At 36.8% G+C, this 25,634-nt stretch overlaps 1 protein-coding gene across 33 annotated transcripts in view; it reads right to left on the bottom strand.

The window, feature by feature from the left end:
* Positions 1 to 25,634, bottom strand: part of NRXN1 (neurexin 1) — a 1,110,010-nt gene that overhangs the window by 10,419 nt on the left and 1,073,957 nt on the right. For 22 of the 33 annotated variants that reach the window (XM_041755311.1, XM_041755320.1, XM_041755302.1 and 19 more), the window contains one exon: positions 15,971 to 16,058. In XM_041755311.1, coding sequence (XP_041611245.1) covers positions 15,971 to 16,058 — 88 coding nt within the window. The remainder of the gene's footprint in view (positions 1 to 15,970; positions 16,059 to 25,634) is intronic. The other 11 variants (XM_041755312.1, XM_041755321.1, XM_041755310.1 and 8 more) reach the window with 1 other exon arrangement.

Consider the following 25,634-nt stretch of genomic DNA (forward strand, 5'->3'; position numbering starts at 1 on the left):
ACAGCTGCAGAAAGGTAGGCAATGATCTGTATGCATGCTCTAGTTTCAACTCACACTATGGTTTTTTGAAAGGTGATGAATGCTGGGTGTTTCAAATCCCTCCCATCTTCCCTTCTCACCAACTCCACCCACTCCTTGAATATTCAGAAGTTTGCTCATGCAGGTCAGACAAAAGGGTTGAGAGAGGACACGTCTGACACATCTTAGCCCTTCTGATGAAATGGAGAACTTGGAAATCAATAAGCCTTTTCCACCTGTGTGGCTGCTTGGTCGAACATTTTCCTCTGCTATTTTCAAATCCACAAAGGCACATGTTTGAAAGGAAGTACAGAGGCCACCACTGAGGGATTGAGGGATTGTTATCTTTACCAGAAATCTCGGTACCACAAGGGAAGGGATGCTAGCCACAGAAAAACTCATCCTGTGCCTGTAGGACAGAAATCACCAGCTAGCTCAAGCTACAACCTCAAATGGCACCACATGGAACAAAAAAAGGCAATGGACAATCATACCCTGTATGACTTTGGTCACAATGAAAACTAATAGAGGAAAACACACATTGCCCCTCATCTCTGGGGGAGACATTATGTGGCATTTACAGAAGCCTGTTCTTCAATCCTCTTATACTTCATAAATTGTGTACCTATAACTGAATCATCTGCAGCCTTCATAAACTTTAACATGGTCATTGTGCCTATAAGGTTTTATTAGAACCCTTGACAGTGTCAGAGTATTTACTAAAGTATCAATGTGACCACCATTCTCGTGGCCTTTCATGGCCTGGCCACAGCTACCTACACAAACTTGTCTTCCATTTCTTTCAAAAGAATTTGCGGCCACAATTTTATTGCTGTCCCCAGTTTCCACATGCCAATATAATTCTACCTACATGCATGGCTCAATACTACTTATTCCTCAAAATTAGCTTAATGCTCCATCTTTTGTGAAGTTTTCTGAGAATATTCACTCCTTCTGCCAACTAAAATATAGTGAACTAGAGTTATGTTCCAAGGACTGTACTAGGTCCTGGGGATAGAGTGGATAACCATAGACACTTCACATTGCCTTCATGGACCTAAACTTAAGTTTAACTTAACTTAAAGTGATAGCTGGACCGTGTGTGGTGAAAGAAAATGGTTAGCTACCATGCAGAAGTAGAGCAGGAGTTTCTGATTTAGACTAGGGGAGTCAGAAAGACCTGACTTCGTGACATTTATGCTGAGACATGGAAAAGGACTGGAGACTGTCAAGTGAAGGGTGGACAGGAGAGTCTTTTAGTCAGAAGGAATAAGGAGGAACGACCTCGTGGAAAGAAAGAGCTTATTTTTCAGAAATTCAGAAAAACAGAGTGATTGTAGCATAGTGATTGCTGGGGGAGATTGACAAGAAATTTGAAGGTGGATATAAAAATTAACATATATGTCATAGGCCATGCAATGAAACCATACACGATGAGATCAGCATATTGTACTTTATAAATAGTAACCATTTTATGGGGAAAAAGGTGTCACTAACAAAGTGAAAATGCAAGTAAAAATGAAAAGAAACATATTTGTAGCAATATGGCAGACCAAGAGTTAATGCCTCTAAAATACAAAGAGCATGTATCAAATGATACGAAAAAAATAATAATCCATAGAGGAATGGACAAAATTACACATAGGCAAGTGATGAACAGAAGATCTAAATGAAAATTAAATGTAGGACAGGGCGCTTGTTTCATTAGAATGGAAGTCAAAACAAAATAAGGAGTTTTTTTTTTCAATAAACTTAGAGGAATAAAGAAAGAAATAGTGATAATGTGGTAAATATATTTATTTGGGAAATTTGCTAGTGAATACAAATTTTTAGTCATTTTTTAGTAAGCAATCTAATAATATCTATTAAAATTTTAAAAATATTAAATTACAGGTGGATGATGGGTACATGTGAGTTCATTAAACAATTCCCTGTACTTATTATATGCTTGAAATTCACAATGATAAAAGTTAAAAAAAAAAACAAATATTTTAATCAAACCTCAGTTTGTGGAATATATTCTATATAATTAAATATACCAGCACATAAATATATAAGTACAGGATGTTTGCTATAATGTTATGAGAAGGAAAGAGAAAAGTGTAAACACTTAAGAGCTTGACTACAAGGCTATGGTTGAATAAATTATGGCATACTCATAATCTAGAATTTTAATAGAGTTGAAAATAGGAGTTAGAGTCAAATTTGTTGACCTTAAAGAGACCCCTAATATATTAGTAAAGGAGAAAAGCTAGTTTAATTCATATAGCATGTGCCTACTTCTGTAAGGCAAGAAAGAAAAACAACCTTATATTTGTATACTTTTAATAGGAACATGGTGAAAGATATATGAAAGGTTCATGTCATTACAACTGGTTAAGGTATAGCGGTGGGAAAAAAGGGGGAAATAAAATAAAGTAGAAAAATCTAATTAGGGCAGCCTAGGTGGCTCAGAGGTTTAGCACCGCCTTCAGCCCAGGGCCTGATCCTGGAGACCCAAGATCACATTAAGAAAATGTGAGAGACCTTTGATTTCAAAGTTGTAAGTAACGGTAATACCCAAGTGGGCCAAACACTGGCAGTGACATCATAAATATCATTCCCTCGATACTTCCCTAACTCCCAGCCCCTATGATATCTTCAGTAAAAGAAGGAAATATGATATTTATTTAATGAAACCTTCTCCTATGCTTAGGCAAAGTTGGATAATTTTATATCAATGTAAGTATCATATCTGCATTTATTTTCTTTATGCCTCCAAGTAATAAGCCACTTAATTCCAATGACTAAGTCACTAAGTTATTTTAAGTCAACCAAGTTAGCAATCTCCAGTTTGGTTCATTTGGGTGCCTTATTTACATCAACATCATCTGACACCCATCTCACTACAAATAGTTGAGAGCTAATTTGGAGCTCTTTTCTCAAAATAAGCAGAATAGTTGCAGAAGTTTCTAGGGTACTTTTCAAGACTGTTACTATTGAAAAGGAAGTTGAAAAGAGCCTCATCAGTCAGGTCAAGCATTCTATAATTATTAAGCGAAAGAAAAGCCATATAGGCAATAATTAAGAAAATCAGCTTCAAAGCTAGGGAGCCTAAAGAGTCTGTGTTTTTCATCAAAATGTGTTAAATTTCAGAAAATGCAACAAGAGCTATATTTTGAAATGTAGATTATACTCTCCATTACTGATTTTTACTCAACTATACTCTTCAATAGCAAAATAGCTTCTTTTTCTGGCAGCTCATTGACTAAAACATCTAGGAATACACACACCCAGAAATCCCTTTTCTTAAGATGCATTTCACGTTTTTACACGCAGAAAGTCGAACAACCAATCTTTACAAAAACCTAGAGGATTCATTTCAAAGAATCTTCAAGTCTGGAACTAAGAGTTTAGGGGGAATCTGGTTTATAGGAAGACAAAAATGGCATCAAGAGTATAAGTAAATGGGATCCCTGGGTGGCTCAGTGGTTTAGTGCCTGCCTTCAGCCCAGGGCCTGATCCTGGAGTCCTGGGATCGAGTCCCACATCAGGCTCCCTGGATGGAGCCTGCTTCTCCCTCTGCCTGTGTCTCTGCCTCTCTCTCTGTGTGTGTCTCTCATGAATACTTAAATAAAATCTTTTTTTTGTTTTTAAAAAAGTATAAGTAAAGTAGTGAGGAATGTGTATGTATGTGAATACTGTAGCCTTCCTTCTGGTTTTCTGATAGAAGTTGCTTGTCATGTTTTTTTAGTTTTTGGTAGGTTTTTTTTACAAATTACACTCAAAGACAGGGTGTTTGAAGAGCTCCAGAAGAGCTTTCATAATACCTTGGTGTTAGCTTACTTAAGTATATTGTGTTATCAAAAACCCGCTTTCTTAACTTCCTCCCAAATATTGCATAGATTGACCTTCGGTAGATATATTTTCACATGACTTAATTGTCAACTGCTATTCAATGCGACTGCTATGCCTTCTCACTCACTGTGAGGCTTAAATTTCTTATTTTATTCAGTAACAACTGTTACTTTTACTGAATTATTAGTACACGGTAGGCTCTGTGCTGTTACACTTTACACACATTGTCTAATTTATGCCTCCTAACAACTCTGTGGTACAGGTGTTATTACTACAGTATAGGAGAGGAAACTGACTCTCAAAGGGGATATGTCATTTAGGCCTCACAAGTAGCACAGACAAAATTCCAACCCAAGTATTTCTATAGCTATTTCAGTTTTATACATTCAATGTGTCTGCATTTATGACCACAGAAAATTTGTTAGTATTTTCAATGTCATCCTTTCCTATAGAACTGGATATGTTAGGCTTCTTTTCTACACAGCTATTGAGCTCTAACCCTTCCAACTCGACTCTACTGCACCTGCTGCCATTTATCTGTCAATTCCGATAAAAGGAATTTGCATTCCCACAGAATCTTAGAGAAGCAATGCAGAGTGGTAAAAAGAATATTGGACACTGGGTTCTAATCCCAACACTGCACCTAGCTGTAATAATTTATGATCCCCTGATAACATTTTTTTTTTCCATCACAAACATAATGGTGATCCATTATTTACCTCCCAGGGTCAGCAGGAAAATCAGATTGGGTCAAATAATAAACGTGAAAGCACTCAGGGAAGGATAAAGTGCTATATAAAACCTACAGAATGGGAGAAGATATTTGCAAATGACATATCAGATAAAGGGCTAGTTTCCAAAATCTATAAAGAACTTATTAAACTCAACACCAAAGAAACAAACAATCCAATCATGAAATGGGCAAAAGACATGAAGAGAAATCTCACAGAGGAAGACATGGACATGGCCAACATGCACATGAGAAAATGCTCTGCATCACTTGCCATCAGGGAAATACAAATCAAAACCACAATGAGATACCACCTCACACCAGTGAGAATGGGGAAAATTAACAAGGCAGGAAACCACAAATGTTGGAGAGGATGCGGAGAAAAGGGAACCCTCTTGCACTGTTGGTGGGAATGTGAACTGGTGCAGCCACTCTGGAAAACTGTGTGGAGGTTCCTCAAAGAGTTAAAAATAGACCTGCCCTACGACCCAGCAATTGCACTGTTGGGGATTTACCCCAAAGATTCAGATGCAATGAAACGTCGGGACACCTGCACCCCGATGTTTCTATCAGCAATGGCCACAATAGCCAAACTGTGGAAGGAGCCTCGGTGTCCATCGAAAGATGAATGGATAAAGAAGATGTGGTTTATGTATACAATGGAATATTACTCAGCCATTAGAAACGACAAATACCCACCATTTGCTTCAACGTGGATGGAACTGGAGGGTATTATGCTGAGTGAAATAAGTCAATCGGAGAAGGACAAACAGTGTATGTTCTCATTCATTTGGGGAATATGAATAATAGTGAAAGGGAATATAAAGGAAGGGAGAAGAAATGTGTGGGAAGTATCAGGAAGGGAGACAGAACATAAAGACTCCTAACTCGGGGAAACGAACTAGGGGTGGTGGAAGGGGGGAGGAGGGCGGGTGTTGGAGGGAATGGGTGACGGGCACTGAGGTGGACACTTGATGGGATGAGCACTGGGTGTTTTTCTGTATGTTGGTAAATTGAACACCAATAAAAATTAATTAAAAAAAAAAAAAGCTTAACAAGCAACAAGCAAAAACTCAGCAAACTGTATCACTTGGGCGGGGGGGAAGAGTAAGAAAAATAAAACCAGCACTGATAAAAAAAAAATAAAATAAAAAATAAAAAAAAATAAAAAAATAAAAACAATGATAGTCTGATCTGATTATTTTCCCTGTGTCTTCCACACTAAAAGTATGGAATCAGCAGCTGTCCCAACAATTAGACACTTCTGCACTATGTACTGCATGCCATGTGTCAATCAGCTGTGATGGTGAACACCTAGGACATTTTATTCTCGGGGGTCACTGTATTCAGGGACTTGCCTAACATGAATGGAATCCCTGGGAATTCAAGTGACAAAAAGATCACTTGATTCACAGGGCATATTGATTCAGGCCATTAATTGTCATGCTGCATGTGGAACCTGTTTCTGTTTATCTGCGAAAAATTCTGTCTTTACAGATCAGTGCTCTCTGGCTCCCATGGTTGGAGTGCATTAAATTTCTCCCTCTTTCAGAATTTCATTGTGATATTTTATATTTGTATCTATCATTACATCAATCACCTAAGGCCACACTTTAGTAGTCACTGACAGCGAGGCTCTTCTGATGAGGTTTTATGTTTCTTTCTAAAATTGTTAGGTCAATTCTTTGCTCCTCCTTCCTTCCCTGCTCTGGAATTCTGTGGTGTGCTCTGAATGAAACACAGAGTATCATCTCTACTGTAGAGCTGTATGCTGGGTGCTAGGTGTGCTGCTCCTCCACCAGGGTTCCTGCACACCATCTGTAGAAGTCCAGATCGTCCTGGGTTAAATAGGGCAGTATGTAATTTTCCTGATTTAACACTGGGTCTACTCACTTTGGGTGATCACCTTTATATTCCCATCAGAAAGCTATTGCTGTCTCAATTTTCTTTTGTTGGAGAAAGTTCACATTCTTTTTGGTGAAAGTATAAGAGCTTAGGTGAGAGATTAGCCAGGTTCTCCACTGATCTCATCAAAGGAAAACATGTCAAGCCTGGAGCTGGGAAATATGGAAGGGAGGCTGCCCATCAAGGGGGGTGGGCTGGGCATGTGGCCCTCAGTCTGGTTATGTCATGTGGCCCCAACGACCTGAATGTCTTGGGAGGAAGAAGAGGCAGGAAAGCTAATCATTCCTTCTCTCAAGAGCTCAGCAGGGCAGAGACCCACATTTTTTTCCTCAAAAAATAAGAATAAAAAAAAATAAGAATAGCAGTTGATATGTGCCCTCTTTCCATCCTCACAACCTAAATTTATCCCAACGGAAGCACGGCTTTTGTCTTACTAGTTTCATAGTGGCTACTGAGAAAAGTTTCATGCTAATAGAACTCAGAAACACTTTAAAAAAATTTTAGGTGTTAAAGTGCCAATTACTAATGTTTCTCCTTCTTGCCAGTGGATATAGGTTTATTTCCATTTGTAATATGGTTTATTCCTCAGTTAAATTGCCAGTACTACTGATAAAAGTTAATTTATATTATCAAAGGTTCTATGTGGCAGACTGAATGCTAAGTGCTCTACATGCATTTTGTATTTTATCAGCACAACAATGTCATGGGTATTTAACATTATTCAAGCTATTTTGCAGATGCAAAAAGTCAAGTACACAGAGGTTCAATGCTTTGCTTTCAATCATACGATTACCCAGCAAGTGGCTAAACTCAGACACTCTAACTTCCGGAAGTCTGCTCAAGGAAATGGAAGATTTTAGCACCCTTGTAGATGTGACAGCATTGGTGCTTTTCTTTCTACTAGTTTTCTTTCTTTGCTGGCCTCTGTCTGTATTGGCATCTTTGATACATCTTTTTTTTTTTTTTAATCTAGAAAATTAATAAAGTCTTCTTGTCTTTCTTATTTTATTACCAATGCCAAGATTTTGATAACACTGAGATTGGGTAAGGAGTTTAATAAAGATGACAGTGACTGAATCAACAAGTCTGATGACCGGAGATGAGACTTGCAGACTAAAGTCTAATGTAGCATTTGCTGCTCTTTGGAGCACAGGAACCAACAGAGAAAGCATATGGCTCTTCATGGAAGCAGCATGCCCTGTAAGTGCAGTGTTCAGAATATGCTAGGTTACCTCTGATATGATTAATAAAATACCAAGAAAACACCACAGGAAAACAATTCCATTACCCAAACAGGTATTTGATATAAATCACAAGAAGACCTGGTTTCATTCTTCCTGGATTTCCTATTTCCATAAGAGATAGACTTACCCTATATTTTGCTGAACCTTTACCACATTTCTTCCTTCAGGGTTGGTGAATAATTTTAAAATGACAACAGAGGCCTTACGGTATTTTAGCATTTTCTAATAAGGACACGTGATATGAAAGGTTATTAATATTTTAAGGTTAGATACATGTAGATTGAGTAAAAATTTATTGTGTACTCATTATCGGATTCCTCTGTTACTTAATATAGGAAGGTTCTGTGTTAGCAGCCACATACTTTTTGCAGACTTTCAAGTAAATGCTTAATCTATCATAGCAAACTCACTCATTTCTTACGTAATAATTATAAGCAGCAAACCATGTGTTAGTAAAGATGTTGGAATAGAGCCTACTCTCTCTAACATCAATAAGGACCGTGGCTCATCTTTTACTCAGATCAAATCTGTATGCCTTATGAGGGCCCTACCAGAAGACAGAATTATGCATCTACTGGCAAGAAAACAATGTTAGTAGCAACAGGTCCTCCACTCACCAGTGGGTTTATTATAATTATTTGTTATACCCTCAGTATGTGCCAGGCATGCTGCTAATTACTATGTATGCATCATCTTCTTTCAATCTTGTAACAATTCTATTTTCTCCATTTTACAGACTAGGAAATTTTGCCTCAAAGGGACTAAGTAACTTTCCCAAGATGGGGAAAGGCTGCAACTCAAACTAGTTCTATCTGACTCCAAAGTTACAGCCAGAACTAATATTTGTTCCTTGTTGCTTATCACGATTCTTACAAAAAGTTCTTAAGAGCTTATCTAACATGTGGCAATAATCCATTCTATTTTAATGCTAAAAAAAAAAAAATTCCAGGGGTGCGTAGGTTGCTCAGTAGGTTAAGTGTTTGCCCTGATCCCAGGGTCCTGGGATTGAGTGAGCAGCTCCCTGCTCAGCAGGGAACCTGCTTCTCCCTCTCTCTGCCCCTCCCCCTGCTTGTGCTCTCTCTCCCTCTCTCTCACTCAAATAAATAAAATAAAATAAATCCAAAATCAAGAAAGGCCAAAATAGTTCACACTGAATAAAAATTGTGTTCTGAAAACAAAAACCACCTTTTGTTTATTTATTTATTTTTTCCTACTGATTTCCTGGTAGGAACTAATTTTGGTGAATGGAATTGGTTGCCTTGAAACAGAGAATCATCTTCACTACCAAGACCTTAATATTCCCCACAGCTTGACCAAACTTTAGACAGGCTTCTTTCTGCTTCTAGGCCTCTGGCTTCCCTTTCTTTGGCACATATACTTTAGAAAACTTGTAATTTCAAATCTCTTCTCTGCCCCTTTGATATGTAAATATTTGAAAGAGCCTCTTGCTAGTGTTACAACCCAGGATTCTATTCCTCAAGAACCTAAGAGCTGTCCCTTTGAAATATAACCTTCAAGAGTGATAGCTTCCCATCTTCCAATTTCTGTGGGAAGATAGAAGCCTACTTGTAACACTACCTCCAGTCATGAAGATATTTGAAGGAAAGGTTTACTTTTCCTTTGGGTGAAGCCAATTAGCAAACCACATGTGGTCTATGATCCCTCTATGGAAGCTCTTAACAACTTTCCAGTCTTCTTTTTTTTCAGTTGAGTTGAGTTTGAGGTGAGCTCAGGGTGAGTTCTGGCCTCCATGTGTTACAATAATATTGAATGAACTTTCCTTGCCTGTGTAACTCTCCCCAATGTAATTTTTGTTTGGACATTGCTACTCTCAGAAAAACAGGGGAAAAGCGAGTGCAAATGATGTCTAATGACTTTCTTCTTCTTTAACCACACAGCATTCAGTTTTATTCTATTTTTCTGGAAAATTAAATTTACATGGGAAAAAAAAATGGTTCCTACACCAGAAAGTCACACACTAAAAATCTACTGGCCCATCAGCGCCCCAAATCTAGGTGCTTGGTCTGCCCCTTTAGGATTACCTGGGCCCTGACTCTATATGATTGGTACTCACTGTGGCCTGATGCTCAGGAGACACTCTAAATGTCTCCAAAAATGATGTTTCCTAATTAATGCTGTTTTTCTGGCTACAGCTCAAAATTTCCATTTTAACAGCAATGTATTGGCTATTATGGCTAATTAAACTTGCTTTTGAATAATTTCATAATACATACACAAAATTTAAATGTAGCACAAAATTATCTTCTAATCAGGCTCTAAAAATATGATCTAATAAGTGATATATTCCTTTAAATGATTGTGATTACTTATTTAATGAAAAGATGCACCTTGTTCAGTATACATATCTTTATTCCTAATGTGGTTAATGGGATCACTTCAATAGAAATCCTTTGATCTTTTCTCAAAATAGCACACTGGAAAACCACTCAAAATTGCATGGTAATTGCAGCAAATTTAGCCTAATGAATAGTAATACATGTAAAGGACCTTTTGCCATCAAATTTAAATTTATGCCAGCCATGGAATTATTTAAATGAACATTTTAAAAAATTAATCCTATATTTGTGAGGTGCCTGAATTCTAGAACAATCTTCTGCATTCCAAGAAATTAAAAGCCCACCTTTTCTAAATTAGAGAGCTTACTAGCTCTCTCATATTATAAAAAGGAACTTAATCTCTCCAAATCTCCCTAACTATGAAAATACTTCACAGTTTTGCAAAATAATGACATATAATGAAGTACGAAGGACAATGATGAACACAGAATAAATCTTCACTAAAAACTAGTTATTACTGTTATCTATCATTATTCATGTAACCTGAACCCCAATCAATGTGGGGCAATGTGATATAACTGATGGGCAATCACAGGTATTCTTTGAGGAACTGTACTGATCACCTTATCCCCATTAGTTCAGCTAATGTTTAAGAAACTGCCATAGAAACGATGATCCTTTTCCTCTATAACTACCCAGGTTTTTATTAGCAAATTTTTCTTTTTCTCATTTGAAAAAAGTTTGATTTGAACGTGGCCCAATATCCTATTAGCTACCTTCTCAGTCCCCATTTACAAACATAAAGAGCATAGACGAATCATTCTAAGCATTAGAGATTTAAGAGAAAATTGTCCTTCCTAAGTGTGCTCCCAGGAAACAGGAAGCTGGCCCTGTTTTCTCTGTAACAAATGACAGTATAAAGTTATTCATCAGGAAGCTCCTATGCCAAAGAGGATCATTATCTTCATTTACAGTCTTAAGTCTTAGATATAATCTTAGATGTCACCTCTTCTAATTTCTTCAGGAGTTTTGAGAAAAGGGTCTTTTTAGAAGAGGGCCTCAAAACTAAAATGTATAGACAGAATTAAGGGCCATTTTGGAACGTAAGTGGTTTGCAAGGCTGCCATTTTGTCAGCTTACTAAGTGAATCAAAAACATAAGATTTCAAAGAACTCAGTCTTGCAAAGCCTTCTCTTTATGTGAAAAAAAAAGACATTTTAGAAAATATGTATATTTACATAATACAAACTGTAATAACAGTACACACTCATATTGCATGTATTATGACCAAGACACTGTTCTACAAAATGCTTCAAATATATTAATTCATTTAATCTAACAACCATATCTCTAGGCTGAGGATAAAGCACATAAATTGCAAGTCCTTTTGAGAAGTGTGAAGAAAAGGTCATACACTTGTCACATGTCCAGGCAGCTGAAACCCAGCATTTTAAGGCAATGTGACCTAGTTGCTTATTCTAAAAGTTGGGGTTCAATTAGACCTCCTATGTTGTATAGCCACACTCTTATATTCTAAAACACTAAATTTATACCAATGTGAAGTTGTCACCCAATGCTAGCCATGCAGGACAGTGTGACTGGAATCAAGTATAATTGAGTTCCATGTGTTCTCACCCAGGGGGTGACTCCTGATCCAGTTTCAACATGCACACTTCCCATCAGGAGGCCTGAGTGGTTTCATTAGTTGCCCACCAATTTTCAGCCAGGAAAAGTAACAGCATTACGTAAAAGGGAAAAAATAGCTTGAATATTTTTTTTTATATAACTGAACTGGGAAAATGAAAAGCAACCATTTATTCTCTATTTAATGCCAGGGATTGCAGTTGGTGCCTTAAATATATTTGCTTTAATTCTTGCAACAACATGAAAAATAAGTGAATATTTTAATGTCAAAGATGAAGAACCTGGCAATCATGAAAAATAACTGAAAAAGCATGTGACATGGAATGAAAGATGGCTTTCTGTACAATGAAAATGAAGGTGCAAATTTTCTATTTCTATTCCCAGTGGTTAACAGCAGTGGGTGGTAAAGTAGGACTCAGTACTACTTAATCAATGGTGGAATTGACAGTCCACCAAATATACAACTTCCCTCTTCTTTAAGAGTTTTGAGTGGAGCCACAGAGTAATTCAAATTCATTAAATACTTGATAAAAGGTATAGTTTACTTGTGTTCAGACAGATTTTTCCTGTCTCATTAATAGCCTTAAGAAGGCACGTAAATGAGCACAACCCATTTTCACATAAGAAGCCACTTTTTTTCAAGAGAGGGTTCATTAGGGTGATTAGAGAGCCTTCATATGTAAATATTCAGGGATCCTGAAAGACAGTGTGAACTACAGAGAAGATTTGGGCAACCCACCTGTAAAAGTAATTATGCATCTTTTTACAAAAATGTCTTCTTTTGTTGGGGTCCCTGGGTGGCTCAGCAGGGTCCTAAGGTCAAGCCTGGCAGTGGGTTCTGGACTCAGCAGGGTGTCTGCTTGAAGATTTTCTCCCTCTGCCCTTCCTCCCCACTCTCTCAAATAAATAAATCTTTTTAAAAAATCTTTCACTCGTTTAAGGAATAGGAAAAGTACATGGCAGATAGATCTATTTCTGAATATTTAACTCAGTATATTACATTCCTATAAAAATCAGTTTCCCAAAATATGACCTGCTGATATCTGACATGATTTCCATCAAGTTATATCTAACAATAAAGCCTAATAACGGCAGCAACTATAATTTTTGTCCATGTTATTTTATGTTTGTATTCAAGATGAAAAGCAAGCAAGAAAAATATATTTAAGAAAACCACTACATCAGTACATTGAGAAACAAAGATGTGCAGGAGGGGCATCCTATAATGAAATAATATTGGATTAGAACATGATTAAAAAAAACCAAACACTGCTATTAAAAAAGATGGTTGGAAAATAGAAAAAAAAAACATATACACTAAGGATTTTATAAGAAGCTGTCACACAGAGCCAAGTCTGCCAAAAGAGCAACATTGCATGCATTATTAAAGATAGGTATGAAAAAATCATAGGGAATTAGACAGAAAAAGCCAATGTAGAAAAGAGCTCTCACTTACAAAATGCAATGTAGAAAGAGAAAACATTCATGAACTACATCATCAAGACACTACCAAGGAGAGGTAAGATCACAAGTGCCTACAGAGATAGATGACATTGAAGCAACTGAATTTGAAGCTTAAGCTTTAAGAGACTTGATGAACTGAAAACTATGGACTGTGGAAAGAAGGACCAACGGAGAGGATGGAAAGTTCCAGTAGACTTGGTGCAAGAGTACAGAAGGCGCTGTCATCACACGTAGTCAGTAGCTGCTGTGCCTTGTACATTAGACAATGGACTCTGATGTAGTGGGAGAAAATTAAAGTTCACAAAACAAATCCATGCAGGGGGAAGACAAACAAGGTTCCTGCTTCACGGAGCTTACATTCTTGGGCGGATGCAAACTGTGCATTAATGAACAAATAACAAACAGGTAAACAAAAAATATTCTTTCTGATAGTGACAAGTATGGGGAAGAAAATGGAACAGAAACATTGTTTAGAGTATGGCTATTAAACTGCTCCTCACTTTCCATCATGCTAAAATATGTCACAAAACAGACATAAATCAGGTGAATAAAAGGAGATGGGATGACCAAAAGTTATCTCTCTTCTTCTCTTCTCCCCCTCTTCTCTCCCCCCACCCCATCCTGTTCTTAGGGCTGGTGTTCCCAGAGAAAGAGAAACACAGTAATTTAACATATTTATTATTTATTTATTCACGAGAGACACACAGAGAGAGGTAGAGACATAGGCAAATGGAAAAGCAGACTCCCTGCCCGGAGCCCAATATGGGACTCGATCTCAGGACCCTGAGATCACGACCTGAGCCAAAGGCAGATGCTCTACCACTGAGCCACCCAGGTGACCCAGTAAGATAGTCACTGAAGAATGGTTAAGCAGTGGCTATAAGAATTGGATCATTTAGCTGTGCTCAAGAGGGAAAAAAAAAGCAACAATTTTAAGTGCAGTAAGAGTTCTCACACTGAATTGCTAGGTACTCAGGGTGAGGATTCCATATATAAAGAGGATGATGGTCTACAGTCAGTCAGCAAAAGAAAGATTCAGGCCAGAGGAAAACCAAGTACAATGAGTACTGTAATTAGTAAGAATCTATACCATTTTCAGCACTATGTTAATATAGTGAGAAATACTGCAAAAATCAACATTCTCTCAAGAAAATGTTAATTGGGAAAACAAAATCAAAAATAAACACACACACACACACACACACACGCACACACACACACCCCAATGTACAATTTAACACCAGATTTTGTTTTATGAACAATCAATGCTGGAGGATCTCAGCGAAAATCAGATATAAAAAAGAATGTCATGATCGGGCATGTGGAAGTAAGAGAAATAAAGAACAAAGAAATGTAGGGAAAGAGAAGGCAAAGAAGCGGGGTTGATGTAATGCAAAAAAAAGAAAAAGAAATCCCTTTTTTTTTTACTAACACAAAAAGAATGAGAATACCAGTTTACAACAAAACAAAACAAAACAAAACAGGCAGGAACCTAGCAAAAGGGCCCAGAATGGTGTCATGAAGTGACCCTATCTGTCCAGACAATCTAAAAAGAACTGTTGCAGAGCCCAGTAAACTGGAGAAATGGAATGGAGGATCATCAAGGTTTTAACCACATTCTGGAGGCTGAGAATTTTGATGGGTGGGGTGGGGGCCAGAGGAAGGAGGACGAAAACATGACCTGTCTGTATCTCCTGACCTCCTCCTGCTGAGATGTGACTGGGAGTCCCTGCTCCTTGTGGCACCTGGTAGCTGCTCCAAGCGCTTAGAGTATGTGGCTACAATCAATGGGACATGATATTCAAAAGGAGACACAAGATGTGCATCCTGAACCATTTTTGTAAATCCAAATATCAGAATGAATGGATTTACTTTAAAGTGATATTCTCCAGAAGAATATGAGGTAGCTATTTTATGGTGACATGATGTTCTTCTGAGATTCCACGTGACGCTACAGAAGTCACGAGCTAGCTGACAGTGGTTAGCCTCTCTTCAATCTCAACTCACCTTGTTCACCTACACAAGAAAATTACTGACTTTGAAGAAGCACTGCTTTACAGAGGAAACTAAAAGAAATGACCCTGACATTCGGTATTACGAATATCTGGAAGCAAACCCAGCCTATGATTCATTCATTTTCAGAGTTATAGCCACCACTTAGCGGTACAGGGCTGCTTTGGAAACCGTATTTTTGTGTTAGGCACACCATATCACAAAGAAGGAGGAGAAATTATGCACCAACTATAGTTAAAATGCATCAGCTTAAATTTTAGGGAGACGCGGCAAGACTCCTATATTTCTCTATTAACTATATCAAGGATTCTACCTATGGTTTGTTTTACTGCTGCCATAATACTCTTACTTCTGAAATTCAGAAATTTATCACTTAAGATAATTTGCTGGCAGAGTGAGTGGTGGGGACGTTTTGTCAGTAGAAAGGTCAAATAATTTTCCACAATGCACTGCAATTTTTAAGCTTTACAATTTTACTATAGGTGACCCAAGGGAAAGCTCATTATACCGTTATATACAAAAATTACACTGTGAGTTAATGGAATGTGAACGGTAAGGTAGCAGCCTTGTGTGCTGTCCCCCACTGCTTTTTCTGAAATATATAATCTTGGTGGGTTTTGGTTTTCAAATTTGTTTTTCAATAAATGTGGGGAAATTTATCCACATAAAAAGCAAAACCCGGTAACTCACAATGAGGCACTGTTTAAGGGGGGGGGGGACTTCTACGACATAAATGCAAAGGCTCTTCTAAGGACTATAGCATGCAACAAAGACTTATTAGAGTAAAGCAAAAAAAGTAAGAAAAAAAGTCGACTAACCTAACCCACCTGAGCTCGGCTCACAGGGGTCAATGTCCTCGTCATCGCTGGGACATTCTGCTGAGGCCACAAGGATGTCATCTGTGGTCTGTAAAAGAATCACATTAGAGCAGATTAATTGAAAGGGGCCTAACAGATACTCGCGTCTTTATCCCAATGACAAATGAAACCTCGTTCGTGTTTTCCTGATAGGTTGAGAAACCAAATTCAGAATTTCCCTCCCTGAGGACGCAGAGCCTACATTTTTCGGCCTACTTTGGATCTCTCGTGGACGTATTTGCATATTTGTGAAAACCTGATTACACCTTATTCTGCATAAGGACACGGAAATGGTGGTAGCCAACTTGTAGATAACCATCCATTCTCCCGCACAGAGAAGCTGCACACGGTGGCATACAGAGGTTTAAGACAACCTGGCACAAGCAGATGATTTGAAATTTATTACAACCCTGGAGGGCTACAAAGTATGCATCAGTAGGCTTTATGCAGTCCTTGTACTTGGCTTCCTAAAAGCAGAACAGCTATAACCTTTTATATTCATGACCAGATAGAATTTGATGAATCTTTGAGATATAGCTTGTCATTATTAGGAAACGCAGATTAAGTAGAGGATATATTTCACCGACGCATTAAAGGGAAGCAAACATAGTCCATTTGAGGAATTGTGTGTGTAGCTTTCACACCTGATTCTTATTTTGGCGATATTCAGGTAGCAGGTATCGTTTCACCACTGTCCTTTCATCATTAAGGTTTTGTAATAAATGAAAAGCGTATGGGGGGAGGATATTTTACGGCCAAAAAGGATAGAGGTGACAGTTTTCTCTGTGACGTTCTAGTTGCTTCATTGCACTTACGGCAAAAAAGATAACCATCACTGTAATAACAAGGAGAGTGTGTAAATCCTAGCAGTAAGCCACATAATCAACACATTTACAAGCACCGAAGGTTGTTCTTTATGGCCACTTACAAGGAGCAGTAAACTCAGCATAGGTATCGCATAGAAATTGTGAAGGTTTGCATCATATTTGGCTAATGCTGAAGTAACAAAGAATTCAATGTATAAGACAGAAAACATCTCATTCCATTGGCTAAGGATTAAGCGGATTATAGTTGTTTAGGTGATACTCAGGACCGCAACACTGATGAAGTCCTTATTTAAAAACAGAATTATAATAATATGGATCCTATATTAAAGAAAAAAAGAAACATGCTATGACTTACTTTCATTACAGGAGTACTTAGTATAGTGAGGGAGTAAAGTATAAACAAATAAATGTTAGGAAAATGGTGTCATTTTGAAAACTGATGATGAAGGGTAATACACTTTTGTGACAAAAACTTGGCTTAAAATTCTTTCAAGGCCAGGGTCTTTACTGAAAAATAATTTGTTCAGATGCTAACATTTCATGATGTAACTTTAGATAAATACAAGCATTTAAAAAGCATTTTGACATGGTTTCATGTTATTTTGCTCTTAATTCCCCTGAGAGATAGTTGGGCGACTGGATTGGTTTATTTTGCTGCTGTTATTTTAAAAGAGGAAGTTCAGTTTTCCTGGAATCGTAATTGTTCATGTCAGTGACAACTATCAGCAATTGGTGTTATGGTCACGCAGGTATCTTTCATTAAAGTGAGCTTTAAAAGGCAAAACCCATCCTCCTTTTGGCACCAGCACATTTTGCAGGATAACATCCAAACTGACTTGATAATAGCAAGTTATTGGATTATGAGGTCTTGCAGGTCAATTGTTCCAATTCACTTCAGACAGATTATCAGTTTTTTAAAGAGCCAACTTCAAGTGGAAAGCTACTTCTTTCTCAACCACAGCAGATACTCTTTGAAGTTACCTTCAAGGTTACAAGAGAATTTCCCATTTCCCTTGAGGAATTGTAACTATATTGATGAAATCAGTATAGGGTTGTTGTTCTGTACTTGACAGGGGGAGGAAGAGGATGGGAATAAATCCCTTTATCCTGTGCCTCTCATCCCAGCAGTGATGCTGCCCCCTTTCTCTTCCTTCACCTGAGACTGGAGGGGCATTTGGCAATGTCTGGAGTCATTTTAGGTTCAGCTGGACTGGGGGCTGGTGGGGGGCTGTCTGCTACTATTCAGAATCTAATGAGCAGAGATGAGGGAAGCAAACATCCTAAAATGCACATGACAGCCTTTCCACAACAAAGGATGGTTTGAGCCACAATGTCGATAGTGTGGAAGTTGTGAAACTCTACTTTAAAAGTGTCAAACTGGTTCTGAGCCTCATTTTTCTCATCTGAGAAAATATAGCAAAAGAGGGCATAATAGTCCTCTTGTAAGGATTAGTCAGAAAAACTAACATAGGTCCACGTTGTAAACGCTTACAAAGGTTGTGATATTATCAACATTACTGTTACTATTTCAAGCAATGTAGCACCAATTTAATCTTTTTTGCGCTATATTTATAGATAATATGATTTTAGATATTGAACCAGAAGTTGTACATGAGAATTATTCTCAACTTTTCGGATCTCATATTAATACTTATATTAAAATAAAATAGATACATTGGTACTTTGTTGAACTAAGCTTCCACCTTTTACTGCCTAGGTTTACATTCTGAATTAGAAATCAAACATCAAATATAAACAATGAAGGCTGCTTCTTAAAATAAACTCACGGGCAAAAAAAAATGTGTGTGACTCAGTGGATAGTGTTTCATGAAGACTAAATTTTTTAGGGCACACAAGTTAAATTTTATTTTAAAAGTTGACCTATTGGGCAGCCCAGGTGGCTCAGCGGTTTAGTGCCACCTTCAGCCCAAGGCGTGATCCTGGAGACCTAGGATCAAGTCCCACGTCAGGCTCCCTGCATGGAGCCTGCTTCTTCCTCTGCCTGTGTCTCTGCCTTTCTCTCTCTCTGTGCCTCTTGTGAATAAATAAATAAAATATTTTTACAAAAAGTTGACTATTTTCTACATTTCCACAGCACACAGAAAGTGTGAGAATGTTCTCAGTGTTATCTTTCGCGAAACACAGTACCTAAAATAACAAAAAAAGGTCATAAAATAAATAGTACCTTCTATAGCCCTCCTACAGTAGAAAAAAATCACTGTACAAATATGACCCTACCATAAAACCATATTTTAGTTTTTAATGTGCTTTTCCTGATATAATGAATATATGTTCTTGTTTTCCATATTTCTTCTCTCAGAAATGGAAAACCAGCAATAGTCTTCTGAATAAGAGATCTCAAATCAATAGATGCCTTGACAGAAATCATCACTCTACGAAAAATCAGGAAGTAGCTCAAGTGTACGAAAAAAAAATCAAATTTCATTTCAGAGGCTGAATTAGCTGAACAATCTTCTAGCCAAAGCTGTGTAATTTAAATTTAATTCACTGTGTTTGGAACTGCCTCTCTATGACACACTGTTGTGAGAGTGGTAGAAAGAAACTCAAATATGTCACATTAATCAATTCTATTCTTCAGTATACTTTCTCTGATGTTTATAACCTTTTTCAGAAAAGAGACAACCTGCTGAAAGAGACAGAATAGTAATCAAGCAAAAGCATTAGCTTTGCATAACTGTCCATTTAGATAAATGTCCCTAACTATGTATTTAACCTCTCACAGGTCAAAGTGCAATGCTGTTCTTCCCTAATTCAGAGGCCTGTACATTCACATGGCAAGCAGCTTGTTCAAAATGTCTACTAAAAATACCTAGGTTTTCCTTCGCTTTGGGGTAAAAAAAAATGATGTGGACAGAATTCAAGAAATAAAGGCACTGAAACTTAATTCATCACGCTCTATGGGAAAACACCAACATGTTATAGGATACAAAAATGTAATCAGGATGGGGGAGAAAGAATGTGTATAGCAAGAAATTAAACCAACTCATTTAACTTATTGGACAGCCAGAGTTAAGAGAGACACCATTTGGTGGGTGAGAAAGTAGAGAAACTGGTGTATTTTTGTTCCTTCTTACTTACTTACAGGCACCACCCCCCCAACTTTACTGTTGGAATTTGCATATTTACTTGCTATCACTTTTTAAAATACAGCACAAATGCATATCTGGGTGGTGAAAAGATATGATGAGAGGAGAGGTAAACTTAGTGTGTAAGGTTGTATCTCTACTAAGAACAGTCTGATGAAAAACACCTACAAGAAAACTCTATCAGGACACACCTGCTTTGTTGAGGAAAAGAACAAACTCCCACCATGCAAAAGGATGTCCACTATGAATTCGATATCCACAAAGGAATTCATAATTTACTTTAAAATTGTGATTGAAACTTTGTTTCTAAACAGCAAGAGTTTATCTGGCCATATATCCAAATACAATTTTGAAAAATATTGTCTCAAGCAATGGTGCTTCCTTGTATAGCAGGATTTAGCCTAATGTTTCACTACTCTGGTGGATATTTAAATTGAATTGATTGAGCCAATGATTAAGTTGAGAATGGAGCTAGCTAACATGAGACATGTTTTGCTAATTGATGGATATTTGTTCTTGCTGATACTTTTTTGTCTGTGTGAAGCTGTTCTGGAGGAGAAAGCATTCGTGTCTGGCTTTCAGGACTGAATCTGATCGTCTCTCCAGAAAAGATTTATTGCGAGGCATGTTTCCATGTAGAAAAAAAGTCAGGATTCAGAATTAGTGTTACAAATTGCCCAAGCCAAGGTCCAGTGCATTGCACTGATAAACCTATAAGACAAGAGGTTTCTAGGGATTGGGAGAAGTGACAATTTTCAGGAGAAAAACTGCAGGAAAAATAACGCAGTTGTAATACGTGTATACAATTTCCAAACCATGGGTCAATTTGGGCAAATCAAACCAATAAAGAAAGAAATCAGATTGATAATTTTAGTTTATTAACAACCCTATTAAAGGTGCAAAATGAGTTTAGACACTCTGCATAAATTCCATGGTAGTTTCCATGATCTCAATGAAGCCTTTGGTTCTTATTTGTGAATTATTTCTTGAGTAGTAGATGCCATATAAAGATGTCAATCCCACGGCTAGCTAATATAATGAGAATAAAAGCAATGAACTGAGATCCAATGTGTGAAGCATGAATTTTTAGCTTCAGCACATGAATAACAAAAAAAGTGAGGATCAATTAGTTACCAACAAATATAATACACCTCATCTATGCATAGCATTTTCTGATGGGCACAAAATATGGTCACTACCTAGCAGGGTATAAATTGTGGTTACTACCTGCAAATAACTTATTGTGCCTACTTAATTCTAAAGCATAGGAACAAATCACTCACTCATACAAATAACAATCAATTCAATTCAAATGGCTTGTTTTTCTTGAAGTGCAGCAGTGCTCCCATAACTATTACTTCATTAAGTATTCACCAACAACATGCTTATGCAGAATGCTAGTGGAGGTGCTATTATTCTGAGCATTATAGTTAAGTGCTTGCTCTAAAAAAATAGCCATTTGTACACTCATTTACCCAATTTGAATGTTTGAACATTGGCATTCATGAATATTTAGGGCAAAGCTTAAATATATCTGAAAACAGCCAGCTTTCACATTTCTTTAATGTTTTTTTTTTTCCCAGTTGATGCCTTAGGTTATTACAAAAAGTGACCATAAATCAGCTGTCTGCTTGGGGAAAAGACAGACTTGAAAGCCATTCAATTTTCTTCAAAAATTTTTTGACTATTTAAAATGTATGCAATGGCTCCAGAACAGTAAAAGTGGGTTGTATAGAAAAACTCCATCATGGAAAAGAGATCACATCTTACTCTTTTAATATGCATTTTTATATGCATTTGATATTGGTCATCCTAACAGGCAAAACTCAAAGGGGAAGTTAGGAATGAGGAAATAATGTCACAAAAAGTAAATATAAATAAAGGAAATATGGAAGAAGGAAAAGAACTACATTTCTGCTTAGTCTAAAAAAGAACATCATATTTTAGTAAAGTTATGCAAAGTAGCAAAGCTGCAAAAAAGAAACCTGGTGTCAGAAAACCTGAAATTAAATTTATGTTTTAAAAAAGATGGTATATCTCTCGTACAACTTCTTTAAGCCACTGATGACCTTTATGCTCATATTGCATTTCCATTTTTAGCCAAAGCAATGTCAGAGAACTGGCCAAAAGATAAAACTAAAGCACAGTGTAAATTTTCAGATAGGTATTGTAATAATCTGTTCTTTTGGATTCTTGTTAATTAGCATTTGGGGGTATAAGACCTGTGAAGACTGCTGGTAGTGAAGCGGAGGTTCTAAAGGGGAAACTGGAATACGCATGTGATCTGTTCCCTCTCTACTTGATGTGCTTTGGGACAAAGCACTTTCTGAAATATATTTGGCCATTTCCAAATTAAATGAATACTGACAGATGTTTACAATGCAAATCTAGGCTTTTAGCTGAGTCAATATGAATCTCTACTCCAACTATTATGACTGAATGAACTAATTTAGTCACACAGGTTGAACTGAAAATCCTTACTGATAATAATGCCAAAACAGATTTTTTATCAGTGTAAAATGCCAGTGATGGAGAGTTCCAACTAATATGTCTCCAAAATTCAAGCTTTCATTGTTGGCATTTAACATGTTAGGGGTAGAACCATGGTTGAGTCAAGCAGTCATACATCTCTTGCAACTGGGCCAGACCTTAGTGATCATTAAGTCTAAACTCTTCATTTTCCATAGCAGGAAACAGAAGCTCCAAAATTGTTTTTGTCTGAACACAATTACAGTGCCAACTGATGGCAAAAGTATGAGACTAAACCGACCTCAATAGATTGTAATTGTCTCTATCCTAGCCCAGATGACTTGTATCTATCCATTCACCATCCATCCATCCAAAACCATTTTGCTCTTTCAAGGATATGATATGCTCTATAAAGATACATGATGAACTGCACGTAAGATATATTAAAAGGTGGCAAAGGAGATTATTGGATTTTAGACCAATAACCACTAAAATTGTCATAAAGAAAACACACACAGCTAATAAAGGCACCACTTGATATGACAGCTCATTAAATAGAGAACAACATGAATGCCAGTGTTCAATTTTTTAAATCTTGTTATAAAAATCCAAATACTGATGTAATAGTAGTTACTCTGAAGTGGTGTAAACCCTGAATTGTTTATTTACTTGTTGTAAACTTTTCTTAACTTATGTGTTTAAAGACTTTTTAACATCACATCTCTTGTTTTTACAAAATGCATAACTAAACTTTGGGGGACAGAAAGAAATATAAATTGTTTAATATTTTTCTACCTCTTCTTTCTTCTTGACTTAGAACATTGCAGGCCATTTTGGCTACAAAATTAACTCAATAAGGGGTACTTGGGGGTTCAGTTGGTTAAATTGGACACTTAATTTTGGCTCAGATCTCAATCTCATGACCTGAGAGATTGAGCCTTATGTTGGGCTCCATACTCAGCTCAGAGTCTGCTTGAGATTCTCTCCTCTCCCTCCCTTTCCCTGCACTCTCTCAAAACAACACCAACAACAAAAACCTCAATGAACTCTCTTTGTCCCTTTTCTCATTAATCCACCGATGAAAAACCTTCCAACTTCCAAGTTCTCCCTTATTAACTACTATTTTCACAACATAAGTGCTGATGAGATCCTTATTTTTGTCTCTCTCACGCAACCGCCATTTGGGTTTTGTCAAACTATCTCTTATTACATCCTGGAAATAAATAAATGGAAGTGGTCATTTATTAATACAATCTAGAAATGCATTCATTGATAAGGGCAGTCTCATTTACATGATGATCCTGGAATTAGAAATTCAAAATCAAAGAAAGAACCAAAGGAAGCTAGCTATCCAAAACAATTCTTTCCTACTGGGTAGTACCAAAACAAATGTCTTTTTGATAGGGCTTTAACCTGGGAACATATGAGAACTTCTATTTCACAAGGTGCTTGGAGTATGGAACAGCAAGAAATAGGGATGTGGTTGGAAATGAGGATGACTTAGTTAACAGAAAATTAATTTTCTGATTTTTTTTTGTCATATGAATTGAATATATGTAAGGTTCTAAATTGGGTGTTCCCAAATAGGCCAATGTAATATATGTATTATATATGTAACATATATAATATATAATATATAATTTTATGCATGTAAGTATATACTATACATATAAATATATATACTATATATGTATATATAATCGTTTGAATATGTGAATCATAATAACTTCTCTATCTCACTGGAATGTTGTGGGGATCAAATTTGATAGGAAATACGAGAATTTCCATGATGCAGTGCTTATATGTTATTATTACAACTAATAAGGAATTATTTTTGTCCCTCATATGACACTACGAAGAATAGTTCTGGGGAGAGCTTAAAGAGAGCAGCTGACTATCCACTTAACTGCATAACTTTCACTTTCATGTCCTGAAATCCTTGTCTCCTCAATTGAATAGGATCTGTTTCATCCAAATAGTCTCTCACATAAATGCTGCTATTCTTGGGCTGATCCCCTTTATACTAGGATAGGATTCATTTAAGCATTGCTTATTTAGGGTAGTGTACAAGAAAGGTAGTACCAATCCCCAGCTGGCACTGTCATTTCTCCTCTCCAGGCCTGATCTCCTGGAGAGTCACCACACAGATGCAGGGACACTGGAGTCCTCTTGAGTTCTCCTTACTCACTTTCCTGGGACCTAAAAGATGGGGACTAGATTTACTTTATCTCTATATCCACTGTTACTTCTAATGTATGCCCTATTTCATCTAGAGCATTTAAATGAGCAGATAAGTAGGAAGAACAGATCACTTAGCAAACACTGTTAATTAAAGGAGAGAGAGAAAGAGAAGGAAAGAGGGGAGAAGAGGAGATGTCCTTTAGGTGTGGTCCCAGCCACACAATGCTCCCTAGTATAGCAATTGTATTTGTAGTTATAACATGACACTGCTTATGCTTATGTCTTCTGTATAGATTAATAAAACACTAATGAACTAACAACTAATAATATACTGATTAAATATACTAATTAACTATTAACTAATAATATACTAATTAAATATTTTCTTAGTACATCAAAACATTGGAGGTATTTGCCCTTGCAAATTATGCTAAAGTCTAAAAGTCTGGGAACCACTTATATGTATGTTTTAATTTATTTTGTGTACCTCTGTGGGACACAGTTTATGTTCACATTTAGCACCCCCAGAATATCTATCATAAGAGTCCAATAGAGTTAATTTAAAATGTCATCACCAATGATTGTGGTGAATTGTTTTATATTGTAAATATATATAACAATGTCATATACCTTAAATGCATAAGATTTTTATTTGCCATTTAAACTTCAATAAAGATGGAAAAAAGTCATTACACTCTAAATCTGATTTATCTTCTTTAAATGTCTGCAACATAAAGACTTTTATGAAAATAAGTACAATTATGAAAATTAAATTAATAGAGTTGAAAGTACATGATTCATTTTTATTTTAAAAATAAAAGAAATATTACACATGACACTTAAATTGTTAGAATCATGTCCAATAGCCTTAATTCCTGATGGCCATCTTCTCTAAGCTTACTACACTGAGGTATATGTTTGTCACAATTGCTCATTTATAACAGTTCATTAGGTCTCAAAATAAGAATGAGCAAGTATAGATTATTTTCCAGGAATATGACTGCTAAGAGTGGGAGATGAGAATTGTGGCAAAATCACACT

This window comes from Vulpes lagopus, chromosome 5 (genome assembly GCF_018345385.1).
Source record: "Vulpes lagopus strain Blue_001 chromosome 5, ASM1834538v1, whole genome shotgun sequence".
Classification (NCBI taxonomy): Eukaryota; Metazoa; Chordata; class Mammalia; order Carnivora; family Canidae; genus Vulpes; species Vulpes lagopus.